Here is a 17,504-nt window from a genome sequence, read left to right on the forward strand (position 1 = left end):
TGTACAAGGCTGTGTTACGGGTAGTTATGAAACCACATTGATCTTCGTGGACCAGATGTAAAATATGGTGGGCCAACCTAGCAGCCAGGACCTTACATAGAATTTTTATGTCAGAGTTATCATCGTCAGAGGTCGGTATGATGAGGGGTCCTAATGGTTTCCCCCTGATTTGAGAAGCATACCAATTTCCCCTTTGCGCATTGACGGGGGCAATACCCCTGCTTCAAATGCCTCCTCATAAACTTGCAGCAAAGGTTGGACAAGCTGACTAGAATATGCCTGTAAGGCCATTGGGAATCCTTTGGCCCAAGGGGCCTTAGCTCCTGGCATGGCCCGAAGCACCTCCTGAATTCCTTCAGCGGTGATCTTAGCGTCCAGTTCCTCCACAACAGTAGGGGAGAGCTGTGGGAGCGCCAACCCCTTGACAATGGGGACGTACCTCTCTGCTGTCACTCCAGGATCAGGTATACCTGCTGTAAGTAGTGCTGAAACACCTCTAGGATCCTGGCCCTGGTGTATACAAGGTTCCCCCCGCAGCCTCCAAAGTAGTGAAAGAAGGGGAAGCATGCTCTCCAGAGAATACATGCTAGCATTTGGCCTGACTTGTTGCTCTCTGCATGTAATCTTTGGTGGTAACGCAGCAAGGTGTACTTATTCAGCCTATCCCAGATTTTGGCTATACGCTCTCGCTGTTTCCATTACCTCTTGCCCACCTCTCAGTCAGTCACGTTCCCCGCCTGTATGTCAATTATTGCTTTCTCCTCTCTGTCGAGCACCCCAAGTAACTGCCGCCTCACCCTGCATACCAGTTTCACGGTCGTCCAGCGGGTCACTGCATTTAGAGCCTCCCACTGGGTATCCCTCCAGGTGGGACACCCCCAGTTCGTTGACAGATAATCTGTTACTGTCTTGGATAGTGTAGCCTCTCCACTTCATCCTTGAGTAGGTCGGGAGAGATTCTCCAATGCCTCAGGCCCAATAATGGTGACCACCACCTCACCCAACAGCGTACTGGAGAATGATCGGACAGAAACCGCACCAAGTGAGTCAACTCCACTTCTGGGAAGGCCGGCACACCCAATACTAGAACCCTGTCCAGCCTGCTTTGAGTTCCGTTTGTAAGTGATTGGCATGTAAAGAGTGAAAGTGTGAGGTGGTTTTCCCTCCACACATCATGGGTCCCCAGGTTGTGCATGACCCTCCCGAGCCTCTGGGACATTCTGGGTTTGGTTCCTGCCTTGGGGGATATCTATCTAGGGCAGAGTCTAGAACACAATTAAAGTCACCCATCCATACGTAAGGGACATCCAAATCGTTGGACAATAGTTCCTGAATGCCCTGAAAGAATGCGGGGTCGTCCGTGTTTGGTGCATATGTGTTTAAGACAGCAATTTCCCTGCCATCTAGTAAGCCCTGCAATATAACTTAGCGACCGCTCACATCAGATTTGCTGTATACTGGAGTAAATGGTATCTTGGGTGCCACCCAGATCCTAGCGCCCCTGGCATATGTAGAGAAAGAGGAATGATGAATCTGGCCTCTCCACTTCTTGGCTACTCTGGCTGCACCGCTTTCATCTACGTGCGTTTCTTGGAGGCAAGCGATGGGTATATGGTGGCGTTTGGGAAAAGTTAATACCCTATGCCTTTTGGTACACGTTCCAGATCAGAAATGTATACTCAGGCCCCATCGCAAGGTATTCTCGCTTCAGCCACTAACCCTGAGCCCTGCCCACCCTTGATCAAGCTGCCTCTGTGCACACTATCAAAACAAACAAAAACATGCAAACTTGTAAGAACAATACCCGCCCCCCATCCCACCGACATTTGATGAACAACAATATTGTCAAAAATACCTGCCGTTATGTCGTGCCAGGTCAAATGCATCCCACTATATTGCCCAATTGGGGCTGAAACACTCTCACGCCACCCTAAATAAAGACCCAACATCACCAGCCCCAAAAATTCTTCCTTAGTCAGACCATAATAGCCTGTGGTGTGAGTCTTCATATTACAGGTACAACATTATTGAGCCAGCTCCAGTGTGCGAAGAATGGGCCAGCCTCACAAATCACAAACGTAGCGGGCTTCCTCGGCCCTTGCATGGTTTGCATACAGACAGAAGGTCCTCGAAGACGGTCCTGTTCAAGAGCCAACTCGAGCCCCCCATTTACTGTTCCTCTCCAGCCTCATCCTCCTGTTCAAGCAATGTTTCCGGGACTACATCCACTCATGCACAACTGTCCCACACGCCACCCGGACCATGTCCCTTGTTGTGGTCGGGTGCCCCATTTCTTACTCCTGTTCTGGGGCTCACGCGGTGGAAGTGCATCCTCCCTGATCTCCAACCATTCCCATACCTCCTCAGGGCTCTCGAAGAAATGTGCCTTGCCCTGAGCCAAGACCTTCAGTTTTGCTGGGCATAAAAGCATGTATTGTAGGTTCATGTCCCTTAATTTCCTCCTTACACCTAGGAACGATTCCCTTTGTTCGTCCACCTGCTTGGTATAATCAGGATAAATGGAGATCTTGCTGCTTTCAAATTGAATGTCTTGTTGCTCTCTAGCGACCCTGAGTTCTCTGCATTCTCTGTCTCTATAGTTGAAGATTTTTGTGATGAACACACACAGGGGAGCCCCCGGAGGCAGTGGAGGCACCAGAGCCCTATGCGCCCTCTCGATAGCGAACATATCCGACAGGCTTAGGGGGCACAGCTGGGTTTAAATCCACTGCTGACCTCCCCTCTGTTTGTTCAGTAGCCTAGGGCAGAGGGCCCTCAGTGAACCATTCAACCACAGGTAGGCGGGGGACCCGATAAGCACCCGACTGTCGCCCTCCATGTGCACACCAGGCCGCATTTAGCAGCCCGTCAAGCAAAGACTTACAGTTCTGTGGGGGTAGAATGTGTTCACGCCTTGTGCCCGGGACGGAAGCACCCCGTGCCTACCTGGCTCAGGTTGAAGCACTGAAGTCCGTCCCGCCCACTCCTGTTTGCCGCATCAGCTCCTAGCCAGTCTTCCAGCCCGATGTCCCGGGGGACGGAGGGGGCACATCAGATACTCATTGCCTCTCTGACCACGTAGGCAGTCTGATGCAGCTGCACTGCCACACACTCCAGGCAGGCCTGCCACTTGGCGACCATGCTCAGTTTGCAGGCGGGCCCTGACTCACCGCTCTGGATCTGCCCCACCCACACGCTGCTGGACACTCACCGCTCTCTCCAGGATTACGGGGGGCGCCCTCTGTCGTGGCCAGACAGCATCTGCCTCCCCCACGACCAGGGCACGGCCCGCTCCGCCGCAGCCAGCCCAGGACAGCGATGCCTCCACACTGTCCAGGGACGCGTCCTGAGGCCAGCAGACTCCTTCTGTACCCAGGGGGGGAAGGGGCAGCACCCCAGCGATCGCTCGCCGCAAAAGTTAAAGGGTCTCAGGGTGTTCAGGGAGTCCCGAGGGCTCCCGCTGCTCTCCAATGTAGTCCAGTGCAAATTACGCCGCCCCAGACTCCTAGTGGGCCGGCGATGATGGGCACTTCTCCGGCAGGCCCAGTCCCACCACTCCGGGTCCGCCCCGTACCGCGCCGCCAGACACTCGCCAATCGCCTCAGGATCACCATCTGCAGTCAAGGCCAGGCAGAGCCTGCCCTCACCAAACTCCGGGTGCAGCCTCCAGGAACAGCCGGGCCTCCACTACAGCCGGGGACACCAGCCGATTCACTCCACGCTTCTGAGGAGGGGGGTGGCAGGAGTCTCACAGGGGCAGCGGGGCAACCGCACGCCACAAAACCTTTCATGCCTCGGGGTGTGCAGGAGACCCTCGGGCCTCCGCCGCTCTCCCCTCCAGATATTGCAGCGTCATGCGGTCTGACTTTTTCCCAGTGTTAACTGGACCCCGCTCCCAACGCCTTCATTATTTAATTTTACTGGCCGGTACGCAACTTTTCTAGTGCACCACGGGTTGCAGACAGTAGTAAGGAGTTCTGGGCTGGTGATCAGGTCTGGAATTCGGGATTTTGCCATTATTACGAGACGGACAGGCTAGGAGCTGAAGAGCTCACGTCCTGGCTACCATGTTTCTTGGCCACGCCCCCAACTTGGCCATGTTAATTACTCTGCTTCCCAGCAGAGGAAACAAATGCCTCCCCACCAAAAGGAGTGATTGGTCAGTTCCTGGGAAGGAAAGGTTGGAGAGGAATATCTACATCTGATAATTAGTTTGTCACATTGTACCTAGGCTGGGACAGCCCAGTCCCACTGAACAAAGGAGGAAGCCAAAACCTTTGTCGCTAAACACATGAGGGGCTCACCTATAAAGTTTTGGTGGGAAGGACTAGGTCAGATGAGCGGAGCTGAAGACATCAAAAGAGCTCTTTCCAGGGAAAAGTTCAAGATGTCATGTTGGATTGTCCCAGAATGCTATGCAGGAGGGTTGGGATAGGGATGGCGGGATGATGCGACATACTAGTATTGGTCAGAGGTGACTGGCATCTTGAACTTTCCACCCCTACTTCCCCCGCACAAAGAAGAGACTCTGGAGAAGACCCTGGGAGGCGGTGATTACTGCGGAACAGATAACCAGCTGTAAAGAGGAACCACCTGATGCCCTGCTAAGATGTACTAAGGACTTTGTCACCACCTGACCCCCAGGGCTTAAATGGGTCTCTCCAGGGCCAGTGACGCTAGGCCCCTTATGCCCACTGAGGACTTTTTTGGGGAAAGACCCGAAAGCACTGTCTCCGGGTGCTCTGCAAGACAGACAAGAGGCCATGGAGCCTGGGAATGTGCGCAGGAGGATGTTCTGCTGGCTGGTAGCAGAATGACAGTGAAAGATGCCCACACCAGAAGAAGATGTGCACCAGGAGCCAGACAGTGAACATCAACTCCTGGAGGGAGCCAGTGAATACACCTCCCCTCAACATGCACCTCTTTTGAGACCAGGAGTTCCGCTGAAAATGATCCTGGTGACACGGCCTGGCCACCAGTAACAGAATGAGTCAAAGATTAATAAAATCGACCCAACGGGGCCTAAGATATGCAGCTTAAAAGATTTGGCCCAGTTTTAAAATAAAAACAAAAGAGCATGACGCACCGCTGCAGTTACATTGAAGACTCACGGGCTAGGGCTCAGGGGTCAATGCATCTTTATCTGTTTAAATATTTGGTGAGAGGATGGTATTTCCCCTACCTGGGCTAGCTTTTGGCCCCAGAGACCCCATCCCCCGCGGCCCAACTTAAGTGAAATTGTCCCAGGGATCCCATCCCCAGGACACATAAGAAGGAAAGAAGGTTGAGCACCCCTGCACTCCTTATTTTGCTCTAGGGGAGCCCCAGGAGCATTGCAGGACACTTTCTCTGGCCCCCTCATGCCTGTGTCTTATGTAGCAGGTGGAGGGTCGAGGCAGCAGCACCCATGCTGAGAAGGCACAGTGCTCTCTCCACTCGCAGGAACAGCAGCCCGTGCTGAGAGAAGTCTGACTAACTCTTTATTGAAATTATATTTTCTAAATATCTTTTACCCACTAAAAATAAGTATCCTGTACTGTTAAAACTGTTGTTTGTTTCAATCTGGTTGTGAGAGAAGTTTTCTCTGCCCCAAAGATCCAAATCCGGTGAAGAACTACCCCCGTCACTTTTTGATTGACCTTTTTTCGACCCTTTTGTTGAAGATTTATGAGACATTGTCTCCTGGTGTGGCAGGGATGGCCACAAAGAAGGCTGGTGTCAAGCCATGTGGTGCATGGGACCGGCAAATGTCTGTGATGAATCCACACCTTGTGTGCCTTTAGTGTCCTACGTGCAACCATGATGGCAAGGCCTGCGTCATTTGTTGCACCATGCACTTCAAGGCCTTGAGGGAGTGGTCCCTAAAGCTCCTTGTTGCTTGATGTGCGACTCCACGATGGCCTCAATCCCGGTCAAGAGGACGGCCCCAGGATCGGTCGCGAAACCATTCCAAGCACTCATTGTCGCGGTCGAAGTCGGCCATGCATTCGGGTAAGTCCCACAAGCATAAACGTCTTTGACTTCGCCCTGTGCATGAAAATCATTCGACGAGACAAGAGACCATCGGCATTCGAGGCCTGGCTGCGGTTGAGCCTATGCCAGGGCTGTCTCCGCTCCTCCCCAAGTTTCTGGGAGCCAGAGCAATCCCATGCCAAACTCCATGAGTTTTATGAGGCTTTGCACCTCATATGTGAGTGGCCAGTCCTGCTGGCTTGCCTTGGGGCCCCATATGTTCACCCCCGGTGCCAGTCTGGTCCAGTGGATCCATGAATGGATCTGGACCTCCGCTGGTTGAGCCACCTCGACCTTCCTCTGTGCCGGACCTATTGCCAATGTCCCTGGTGCCGTCAGCAGCGCCTCTATACTCCTCACCGACATGGAGCCAGATGGGTGTCATCTGAGGCAGACTGGAGGCATTTATTCCAGGCCCTGTGCCTATTGGCTGGGACTTGGGGATGGTTGAAAGGGGCCACTGGACCCTTATGAAAACCAGCCCCTAAATGTCACAGAGTACACCTGGGGTGAGGATCTGCTGGATGGATACCCGTGGTCTAGACACTGTAGGAGAGTAGGGTCTGCTTCCTACGGTTACCCCCACTTTATGCTGTGTTTCACTGGTTTTCCGACTTTAGTCTGGCTGTGGCCCTCCTAATCAGGACCACAGCCTAGCTGTTCTATCTCTAAATTCATTGCATGTACTTCAGGTACATACCAGATTGGTTACTGAGTTACCTTGTGAGCCCCTAGCATATGGTACCTTAGGTACCAAGGGCATAGGGACCCCAGAGGCCTACCAGGGGCTGAAGCATGTATTATGCCACCCCTGGGAAGCCCTCCAAAATGGCACCACAGGTCTGCACTTGCAACCTGGGTAAGGTGGTGTAAGCACCCCTTACTTAGATATGGTATACCTATATCTACCTATACATATAGACACATATTAACCTATAAGTCACTCCTATGGCAGGCCTTGACAATCCTGAAGGCAGAGTGCTAGGTTTTGTGTGAGAGGGTGCCCTAGCATGAGCTGAGCCCCTCTGCAGCTTTCGGAAACACTTCCTTATAGCTGTTCTATGATATCGCCATACCATATACTCTTAAGTGCATTATAATCCTCGCGGTTAATGCTAACTTTGGTTTGGTTTTATCCTAACATGTCGTATTTGGAATACTACCCCCCCCCCGCCAGTTGTGGCGGCGGGGGTAGCATTCCACCCTTCTAGAGGGAGAAGACATGTACATACTGGTACACCCGGTAAATGTTTTAAAGAGCCTCAGCTCACAAAATGGATGCTGCTGCCACAGACACGAGCCTGACCTCCTACTGCTGGACGAAACTCCAGCAGGGGAAGCCTGGACAAAAGGTTTCCTGTCCAGGGAGGTGCCAGCACCTCCCCAGACAGGCTTTAGTGTATTGGGGCAGGGTGGGTTTGCATTCAGTGACTGCCTGGGGCACACAAGGTGCTCCATGCATTTCCGAGTTCGAACCGGTTACTGGAGCACTCTGCCCCAGCTCTGGCGTGAAACTGGACAAAGGGGAAGGGGTGTAACCACCCCCTTCCCAGGTCGTTGCAAAGGTTGGACCCTAGAGTTAGTCCATCTCCTAAACTTAGTATAAATATAGGACCCCAGTCCCTAGGATTTTAGATTACCCAGGACGAAACTCTGAAGATGAAATCCTGGACCTTTGACATTCCATATCGAATGGAAGACAGAAGAAATCTCCCTTGAGGTCAAGGAGTGACCTCCCTGTTCAAACAGGCACCGAAGAGCATCTTGCCGGTCTGCATTTTCGAGGCTTACGCCGGATCCCGAAGAATCTGCGACACGACTTCCAGACATCTCTGAGGCCGACACGAGATCTCAGCAAAGCTGACACCCGTAGATGAGAGACGTGGTACCGGAACTCCTGGACATCCTGCAAGTTTGGAACTGCACCTACTTCCCGAAGTTTCCTGAAGTCGTGTATTGGGCTATTTGTTGCCCTTGCCCGGAGCACCTTTTGCACCGAAGCTGAGAGGCCTGCACTCCATGAGTGTTCCGTGAGACCCCTTTCTTCATCGCAGCTTGAGGCTCCTTTTATTTATTTATTTATTTATTTATTTACGTAATTTTTATAGCGCAACAAATACCCTGGGGTGTCTCGGCGCTGTGGAGCTACTGGGGTCAGTCATCCTCTTACTGGTTAAACAACCATGTTTTTAAGAGCCTGCGGAAGCTCATCAGGTTCGGGGCAATTTTGATGGCAAGTGGCAAAAGATTCCAAAGTTTTGGGGTAGCCACAAGGAAACGTCTATCTCCCCAGGTGGTCGTTCTTGTACGTGGCACAGGGAGGAGACTGGTGTTAGCCAATCTTAATTGCCTTCTGGGAGTATACAACTGAAGAGCTTCAGTCAGGAACCTGGGTCCTATGCCATGTACTGCCTTATATGCAATGCAGAGGGCCTTGAATTTAATGCGGCTCTCAACTCTCAGCCAGTGGAGCTGACGAATGCCAAAAGTGGTGGATTTGCGGCACGGAATGTTTAGGAGGATCCTGGCAGCCGCGTTCTGGATGGATTGCAGCTTTGTTATGACACGCTTCTGGGTGTGAAGAAAGAGAGCGTTTCCATAATCTATTTTGAAGAAGACTAAGGTAGAGACCAGAGTCTTCCCAGCTGAGGGAGGGAGATAAGGCAACAGCTTCTTAATTTTTTTCAAAATAAAGAATGAAGACGACACAACCTTGTTAGTGTGGAGGTCAAAAGCCAGCTTGCTGTCAAAAATGACTCCCAGATTTCTGGCTTTTTCCACTGGGACAGGTGGATGGCCGAGCTTTTCCGGCCACCAACTAGAGGACCATTCAGGGGAAAGTTTTCCGAAGGTCATAACCTCGGTCTTATCCGAGTTGAGCCTAAGACAATTCGAGGCCATCCAGGTACTGACCTCAAGCATAGCTCTCTGGAAGTTGGCTGCCACAGTAAGGCCGTCCTTGTGGATACCCAGAACCAGCTGGGTATCATCTGCATAAGATGTAAGCCGTACTCCATGGGCCTTTATTACCCTCGCTAAGTCCGCTACATAGATGTTGAATAGCATAGGACTTAGCGAGGAGCCTTGTGGAACTCCACAAGGGAGTGCAGAGATAGGAGAATAGAAATCTCCCAGCCTTACTGTCTGGGTACGGTTTGCCAAGAAAGATGAAATGAGATCCTTGGCTGGACCTTTTATCCCCAGGGCTGTGACACAGTCGACTAGAGTGACATGGTCGACCGTGTCAAAGGCCGCTGGCAAATCCAAAAGGATGAGGACAGCCGCCCCTCCCTGATCGCCCTGATCTCATCAGAGGCCTTTATCAAGGCGGTCTCTGTCCCATGCCCTTTCCTAAAACCAAACTGCGTTTCTTCGAGAAGTTGGTGGGTCTCGACGAACTCTGAGAGCTGTCTATTCATCAGGAATTCGCATACTTTGGCAGGAAAGGGCAGGCACGCAATAGGTCTATAACTGGCGACGGCTGTGGGGTCTAGGGAAGGTTTTTTTAGAAGGGGTTTTATAACAGCCTTCTTCCATATACTGGGAAATTGGCCTGTCTGAAATGCAGTGTTGCAGATCTCCATAAGGGGGCGTGAGATCACTTCTGTGAGTTTTAGCATCACAGAAGGAGGGCAAGGGTCCAGAGGGGAACCCGATTTAATGGTGGAGATGAGTTTAATAACATCATCATGTGAGGCAGGTGAAAAACATGAAAAGGAATCATAATTATGATGAGAAAGTACTTCTTTCACAGTACCGCCTCTGTGTTCAGTTTTGATATCACCTTCAAATGAAGCATATATATCTGCCACCTTTGTGGTGAAGAAGGTGGATAATTCATTACAGAAGGTCTGTGAGGGCTCAACCCCGGGGCCAGAGGGGGGGGTAGACAGAGTCGTGACAACAGAGAACAGCTCTCTGGCAGAGTTGGCAGCGGTCTCAATTTGCGCCGAAAAATATACCGTTTTTCGAGCCATAATTGCCTTTTTATAAATCATAAGGGCATCTTTATAAATTTGTCTGGCTATGGGGCAGTAGGCTTTCCTCCAGCGCCTTTCTAGATTCCTACAGTGTTGGCGATGAAGTCTGCGATCTTCATTATACCAGGCAGCCGAAGGAGATGCTCTGTTAGGTCTCGTAAGTTTCTCTGGGGCCACTAGATCGGCGGCACTTCGGATCCAATCCTGGAAATCTGTGGCTGATAGTGCAGGAGTGTTTCCTCCCTGAGGACAGGAGGAGGCCAGGGAATCTAGCATCTGAGGAATGTCTGCGTTTTCCAAGCACGCGTCCCCACCCTAGTTCGGGGCCTGGGAAGTGAAGGGTATACAGTCCGTATATCTAGCTGAAATATAATAGCCCTGTGGTCTGACCACGTGATGGGAATAATGTCCAGCACGGAAATGTCAGGATCATTAGTGAACAGACCATCAAGGGTATGTCCAGCTTGATGTGTAATGCCCTTAACTAATTGGTGCAGTCCTAGGTTAGAAAGGTCAGTAGTTAATTGAATAGTATCAGAGTTGTCCTTCTCTTCCAAATGAAAGTTAAAATCTCCAAGTATCGTATATTTTTCTGAACCTACGACGTTATCATTCAGGTCAGAGAAAGTGGAGAGAAAAGAGTTGCGGGGGCCAGAGGGTCGGTATAGTATTATACCCTTTAGGGCTTGCTTGGGGTTAATGCTAATAGCAAAAGCAGCTGATTCACAGTTAGCCGAATTTATAGGGTCGAGTGTGGTACGATATTTGTCCTTGTAAATAATTGCAAGGCCACCACCTCTTCCTATAGGCCTATCATGTCTAGCGACGCTATATCCATCCGGGGTAGCGTCGCAGAAATCCGGACCTCACCCGGCATCTGCCCAGGTCTCAGTGGCAAATAATAAATCCAAGTTATGTGCGATAATAAACTCATTGATCTGAAAACTGTGACATGGGAGTGAGCGCGTATTAATGAGCGCGGCTTGACAACCATGCAGAGGAGCGTTATATGGAACATGTGACGGGACGTGATTAAGGTCTAGATAGGCTAGTAGATGTGATTGGGGGAGTTGGTAGCCGCAACCTGGACACGGGGGGGGCGAGGGCCCATCACAGCAGTAAGAGAGACGGAAATACAATCCTGATGTGTCTTACCAGGATTCAGCTCTCTTAAATACAGGGATGAGTACAGCAGTCGAGGACCAGGGATTATGGCCCTGGGCCGTGTCCGGCCGCGGACGGGTGCAGACGGGCTTGGCTTTGACGCGGCTTCGGCGCGCGCCCGCTGCGCCAGCCCGCTGCGCCGTCTGGTAATAGTGCTCATTTATAGGCCGTGAGGAGGGTGGAGGCCAGCGCGACTAGAGCGCAGCCCCAGCCCACACCCAAGATGGCGCCCGCCGCCGCCTACAGTCAATCAAAGCGGCTAGGCGAAAGAAAGCTGAAATAGCGTGAGGAGGCGTTGAATTCCGCATTGAATGATGAGATGTGTGGCCCCATCCCATCATTCAATGCGGGATTCGACATTACACGCCACACTGACAGGACGTGAACGCTTTCTCTAAGAGGTAAAGTGACTTTTTTCAAGGTCAGCTTGCAAACCGGGCATATGGATTGAGATATCTACGGACATCTGGTACCGGCAATCTTCCAAACAGAGAACACACAAACAAGCGCTGCAAGTGCACATTAATATCTTCATGATTTTCAAGCAGCTGATTTAATCTGCTAAGCAAATAAGAGCTTTATGGTCCTGATGAGAACCCGACAAACAGTTTGGTTTGAAACGTGTCGACCTTTGTCTCCCTTGTCAAACAAACTTTGTTGTGTAACTTATTCATTGATGTATTGCTGTAGTTGTTGGATGTAGGAAATGGTGATGACTTAGAATAATTTCTACACCTCACTAGGAGTTTATATGATTGATTTGGTTGTTTGATTTGAGGAATGTGAGTGTTGTGCACCAGAGTTCGGGCCACGCAAAATTAATTTTACCCAATCTGGTGTGTTGCTTGGATAGTGTGAGTGTTTGGTAGTATTGTTTGACTAAATATGCGTGAGGTATGTCTGAAGGTCTGCATTGAGTGTCTGTTGGTGTCTTGATGAGTATTTGGTAAAACGTAGCCTTGTTTACATAGTTTTCCCCCTCTTTTTGTATTCTTTGTTGATGCACATGTAGATAAAGTATTGTTTATAATGTGATTCGTAAGAGATGTGATAAATAAATAACTGAAGGTGCAATTAAAAGTGCGGATCCATCTGTTTTATTCGTAGGTTCTGGTCATTAAACAGTTTTGTAGTTTTGCTCAGTATTGGCAATTGCTTCGTTTTGTTGTTATACTGACTCAGCCTTACTGAGTGGAGTCAAGACCCTTTGGTGTTTCATTTGGATTAACTATTCATCTCCTACAAGATGTTCATGCATTCGTAGTGAAGATTTAAATCTCCATCCTGAAAGTCAGAACTCAGGAGATCAAGTTCAGAAATTATACACTGTGGCCAAGACCTTGCATGATCTTTTTGTCAGGAAATCCTGCTCTTAGAACAGGCGAAGGAGATCTAAAAATCAAGTCTGGCGCGGCCAATCTGAAGAAATGAGGATCATTCTCAAACCACATGTTTTCACTCCATGACCAACTTCGAAAGAAAGAAATTAACAAAAATAAATATTTTGACCAGTCTATCTAAGGGGCATAACCCTTGGAATTAGGCTTTGGTAATCTGGATACAAATTCTCAAATTTGTATTTTTTCTTGCGGTGATATTCAAGCTAGGAGCCAGTGCCCTCCTAACTGAATAGACTGAGAGCTCTGGATTAACAATGCACAATTGGGCTACCGAGTAGTTTGGCCCATTTGTGGTCACCTAAGACCTGGGGAAGACAATGAAACAGCATTCGGGATGGAGAGGACAGAAAGGGACAGTGGCAAATTTGTAGCCTTTTTCAAAAAACTGCAAAGTCAGGTGACAGTCATTTCTTATTTACAGCACAAAAAGTATAAGCAGAACCGCATTTTATGAATTTATGAAGGATCAATATCCTCAACCAAGAAACAAACATATTATATTTAATTATGTCAATTATTATTATTGGAAGATAAGCAAGTCTACAGTGAATAAGACTGGACCTTGTCACACGTCATCCAGAATACCTTTAAACTCAGACACAGTAGAGTCTTTACATATCTTTTATATGTCACAGGCATCAGACTCTTTGTCTGGCATGGAGGGATTGTATGAGTTTGAAGTATCACCATTGATATGTCTTAGGAAAATGAAACATCCTAATTTGTTAAACTATATAAAAAAATCCAATCTTAAAATAAAACCTACCTCGTTATAGGAAACCAGAAGTACACTACACAAGGATTTTATCAGTCAGCATAATGAGAGTCCGAGCAAACATTTAAAGTATACAGTAAGAAATTAAATAAAATGAAGGTTTTGTAAAGTGCGTGTTTGCCGTGGCGTCTCAGCGCTAGCTGTCATTGATTTATGAATGAATGAATTACGCACTTGTATAGCGCATGGCTACCCGAGGGCATCCCAGCGCTTTCAACTCTTTCAGACTCCGAGATTCAGACAAACAGAAAGGTCTTTAACAATTTTCTGAATCTTAAATGATTTGTTTCCATTCTAATTGCTTCGGGAAGCGAATTCCAAAGATTTGTGGCATGTAGGGAAAAACGTCTCCCTCCAGTACGCACTCTCCTTGTCTTGGGGACCGCTAACAGATTTTTGTTGGTGGATCTCAGGGTCCGCTTGGGAGCATATGGGCAGAGCATGGATTGGATAAGCACAGGTCCAGTTTTATTAACTGCCTTATGTACCATAGTCAGAGCTTTAAATTCCACTCTCTGTTTCACTGGTAACCAGTGAAGCTGGCGCAGACCAGGCTTAGCGGATGATCTGCACGGGACATTCAGCAACAATCGTGCTGCACAGTTTTGTACTGTCTGTAAAGTTTTGATTGTCCCTAGTGGGGCACCGAGATATAGTGCGTTATGCAACGAGAGGTAGGTAGAATAATTTTATCTATTCACTAACTTGACATTTTATATTAAAGAGAGATATACCTTGCAAACTAATTCATAAATAAAGGATACACATTCATTTAAGACATGGCTCCCTATAATGAAAGAAGTTGCAACTAAAATAACTGAAAATGAGCATACTCCTATATTGAATACTATGAGAAGGGGAGTTGATCAGTGTAATATAATTTGAATTAAAGACTTGAAAGTTGGGCATGATAAATATTACCTTTAATCCAGTCCAGAAGCCCTGCCAGCAAGGATTCTCTTTCCATCGACAACTCTTTGCTTATGCTTGGGCGCTTGAACAACTCTTTGTATTTCTGAAAAGCTTGCAAGCGCTTGAAGAAAGAAAAAAGAAATTCAGCTGCTTCACAAACATTATGGAAGTATCCACCAATGTATTAGTTTTGTCATTTGAATAACATCTCATATACACATTACAGTTGGCTATCTGTGGTATCCGGGATACAATTAATTATTTAAATAGATTACCTACAACAAAAATCCCTTCTTCCTAGTCGTCATGCTGCATATGTTCTGATAATCATAGGACCAGCATGCCTTTAAAGTGATGTACAATGTCCAGTTTTGAAGGGACAAAAAAACAAAAATTAAATGTACAGAAGTACTTGACTGGCATTGTAGATAACCTCAAGGTTTGAAGAATTCTAAACCCCAACACTACCAATTATGTTTTTTTAACAAAAACACATACATGTTATCGTTTATATCAATATATTTTATTTGAAGTTATTGATTTCAGCAAAACACTTCAGATTTTCAAATCATATACAGAGAAATGTGCCAACAAATTGACTACATGACAATCTGCCAAGAAGCTTGCTTATGCAGGTTTCAAAGCTTTCTCATCCGCTTATTCACATCTATTGCTTATTCAGGGAAAATAACTCCATTTACATTTAAAATCCCTAAAACACTTTTTAAAGATTATTTTGTCAATGGACATGTTCAATAATATGTGGACATAATGGAAATCATAGAATAGAATGCCCCATCAATCTTATTTAAAGTGTGCAGAGGCCCTATGCACTCTATACTGTCAGAGTGGCCCTACATACTCTAAACAGGGCAAACTGGACCCATGCCCCAGATCCACCTAATCGTAATTAAGACCCAAAGTGGATTGTGAACAGTAATTGTTAAGATAAGATATCCAGATATACGAAGTCTGTCAGGCCGTGAGATGGAAACCATTACTGTTCAGAAATAATTTAGAGAATATTGAAGGAGGCCTACAAGTAGACACCTGAATCTTTGTCAGGCTTCAGGGTAAGGTTCACAAGCCTGTGTGTGCTTGTCTCAACACACTACTTCCAGTGTGCAGGTTTTCAGGAATGGTGGAGGATGGAAGGATGCGCAAGATCTGGGCACAGTGTGGACAGCAGTCTTGCATCTTAGAAGGCCTCATTTCATAGATAACCTGAGTAAAAACAAGGACTAGATGTCCCAGTTAGCCGCAGGACTCTCAAAAGACTTGTTAAAGATGGCGACCGTCTTGAGACATAGGGTATTAGATCCATATGGTTTATAGTGCACCTTTTAAGCAACTGTGATATACAGTTGCTGTAGCTAGCACTTGTTGTTGAAATCCTGTTATCTGGTTTTGAAGTCAACAATGACACCCATATTCACAGACATACATTACAAAGACAAGTCTTGCAAATATTTGTATCACAAGGAGCCATCTGAAGTGATAATGAACTCTCCAGAACTTTTCATTTTACAAACAACTGTTCATAGGGTTAGGAAAGACTTTATAGCACTTGTTTGTTTTTATAAAAGACGTCCATAGGAATTACAAACTCTTAGCACTCAAGAATCATCCGTAGGATACAAAGTCTATTTGAACTATTGCAAGCTCCAATTGAAATACAGTAGCACAGGTGTATTGTTATAACGTTTGCAAAGACCAAAGATATTTAATAAATATATGATAAAGTTCAGAAGCTACACAAGCAATTCTTACAAATGGTTTCTTGTGACAGTTATCCAACGGTCAGCCTGAACACAAACGAAATACAAAAATATATTTCCTGATTGTGAGGGTAGCTCTCACTAGTAAAAATGTTTTTTGTAATCATGATGGTTACTCAATTGATATATCATAACTTAATTGCGTCTCAGCTCAGAAGAAAGGTTGATTTCTGATTTGTAGTAGAGTAGAAATACAGAGTGCGGCATAGACACATTTCAAGAAAACAGGAGGGGGGTTGGCTTGTGTGTATCCTACTTTTGATAGGAGCTACTTTCCTTTGGACTATGGTCTTCCAAGCCATTGGAGTACGGCATCAGTTATACTGATGCTTCAGGGTTAATCATGCTAGCAGCCAGTTTAGGTAGTATCATCATCAGCTGCTTTTGGATCGCCCACAAGTTAGCTCATTTCCTTGTTTAATAAATCTGTTACATAACTTTCTTCCCTCAAAAAGAAAAGGGTCCTATCCCTTATTTTATTCATCTGTGTGTTAATGAGTTTGGCTGGTTGCTTAGCAATAGGATATCTGCTCGTTGTGCTTTTGAGCATATCTGCACCTTCTAGTTTAAGTTTCAAGTTTATTTTATTTAGCACAGTTACTTAAAACCATTACTATAAAAATATCTCATTACATATCATCAATTTAACCCCTTCCATGCTGCCGCGATTCTGCGCCAGTGCAGCAGAATCGCGAGTGGGTGGGTTTATGACGGCCCCCAGCCGTCATCAGCACACGAGCACCGTAGTGCATGACGGCTGGGGGCCGTCATCAGCATGGAAGGGGTTAAAAGAATATATAAATATATAATAAAACCACTTTGCTAAAAAACCAGTTCAAATTAATTGATGTTTGCAATACATTGATAAAAGAGTTAACGCTTCTTGCCTTAAGACCTACCCTGCCGCCGGTCGGCAGGGTAGGTCTTAAGGCAAGAAGCGTTAACTCGCCGGACCCAACGTGTCTTTTTTCATAGCGCCAACTCACTGTAGCGAGTATTTCTCACATACAGACCAGGTCAACTACCTGTGTTCTGGGTACGTAGAATTTTACTTATCTCTATAGTGTAGATAGCGTTTTATTCGATCCTGAGGAAGTGCCCTGATCCATAGGACAATAATGGCATGAAACATGTCAATCACTTTGGAGCTTGACATACACTACTAGATACATCATTACTAGTCATGTGCCCGTCTCACTCTTTTAACTAGGCAGTTTACCACTCCCAATAAAGTTGTTTTAGGACTAACTGACCTATTTTACATCCACCTACACCCCACATCTATACACTAGGCCTCTTACCCCCACTGCACCCACCAGCAGGAACAAAAGATCCCTGACAAAGAGCCCCGGTTTGGGTGCCCGTCTGGTATTGCAGCGCCGACCTGACGAGGGGCAGGCTCATATGATGAAGCTGGACACCTAGCTTGCTGGGTGTATGAGAACCCTAGTTCCGATAAGGGAATCCCCCCTCCCTTGTCCCT

At 47.3% G+C, this 17,504-nt stretch overlaps 1 protein-coding gene across 3 annotated transcripts in view; it reads right to left on the reverse strand.

Moving 5' to 3' along the window:
• DYNC2H1 (dynein cytoplasmic 2 heavy chain 1) overlaps positions 1–17,504 on the reverse strand; it is a 1,560,829-nt gene that overhangs the window by 1,462,518 nt on the left and 80,807 nt on the right. For all 3 annotated transcript variants that reach the window (XM_086935265.1, XM_086935264.1, XM_086935263.1), the window contains exon 9: positions 14,253–14,364. In XM_086935265.1, coding sequence (XP_086791391.1) covers positions 14,253–14,364 — 112 coding nt within the window. The remainder of the gene's footprint in view (positions 1–14,252; positions 14,365–17,504) is intronic.

The sequence above is a fragment of the Lissotriton vulgaris genome, chromosome 8 (genome assembly GCF_964263255.1).
Source record: "Lissotriton vulgaris chromosome 8, aLisVul1.2, whole genome shotgun sequence".
Lineage (NCBI taxonomy): Eukaryota > Metazoa > Chordata > Amphibia > Caudata > Salamandridae > Lissotriton > Lissotriton vulgaris.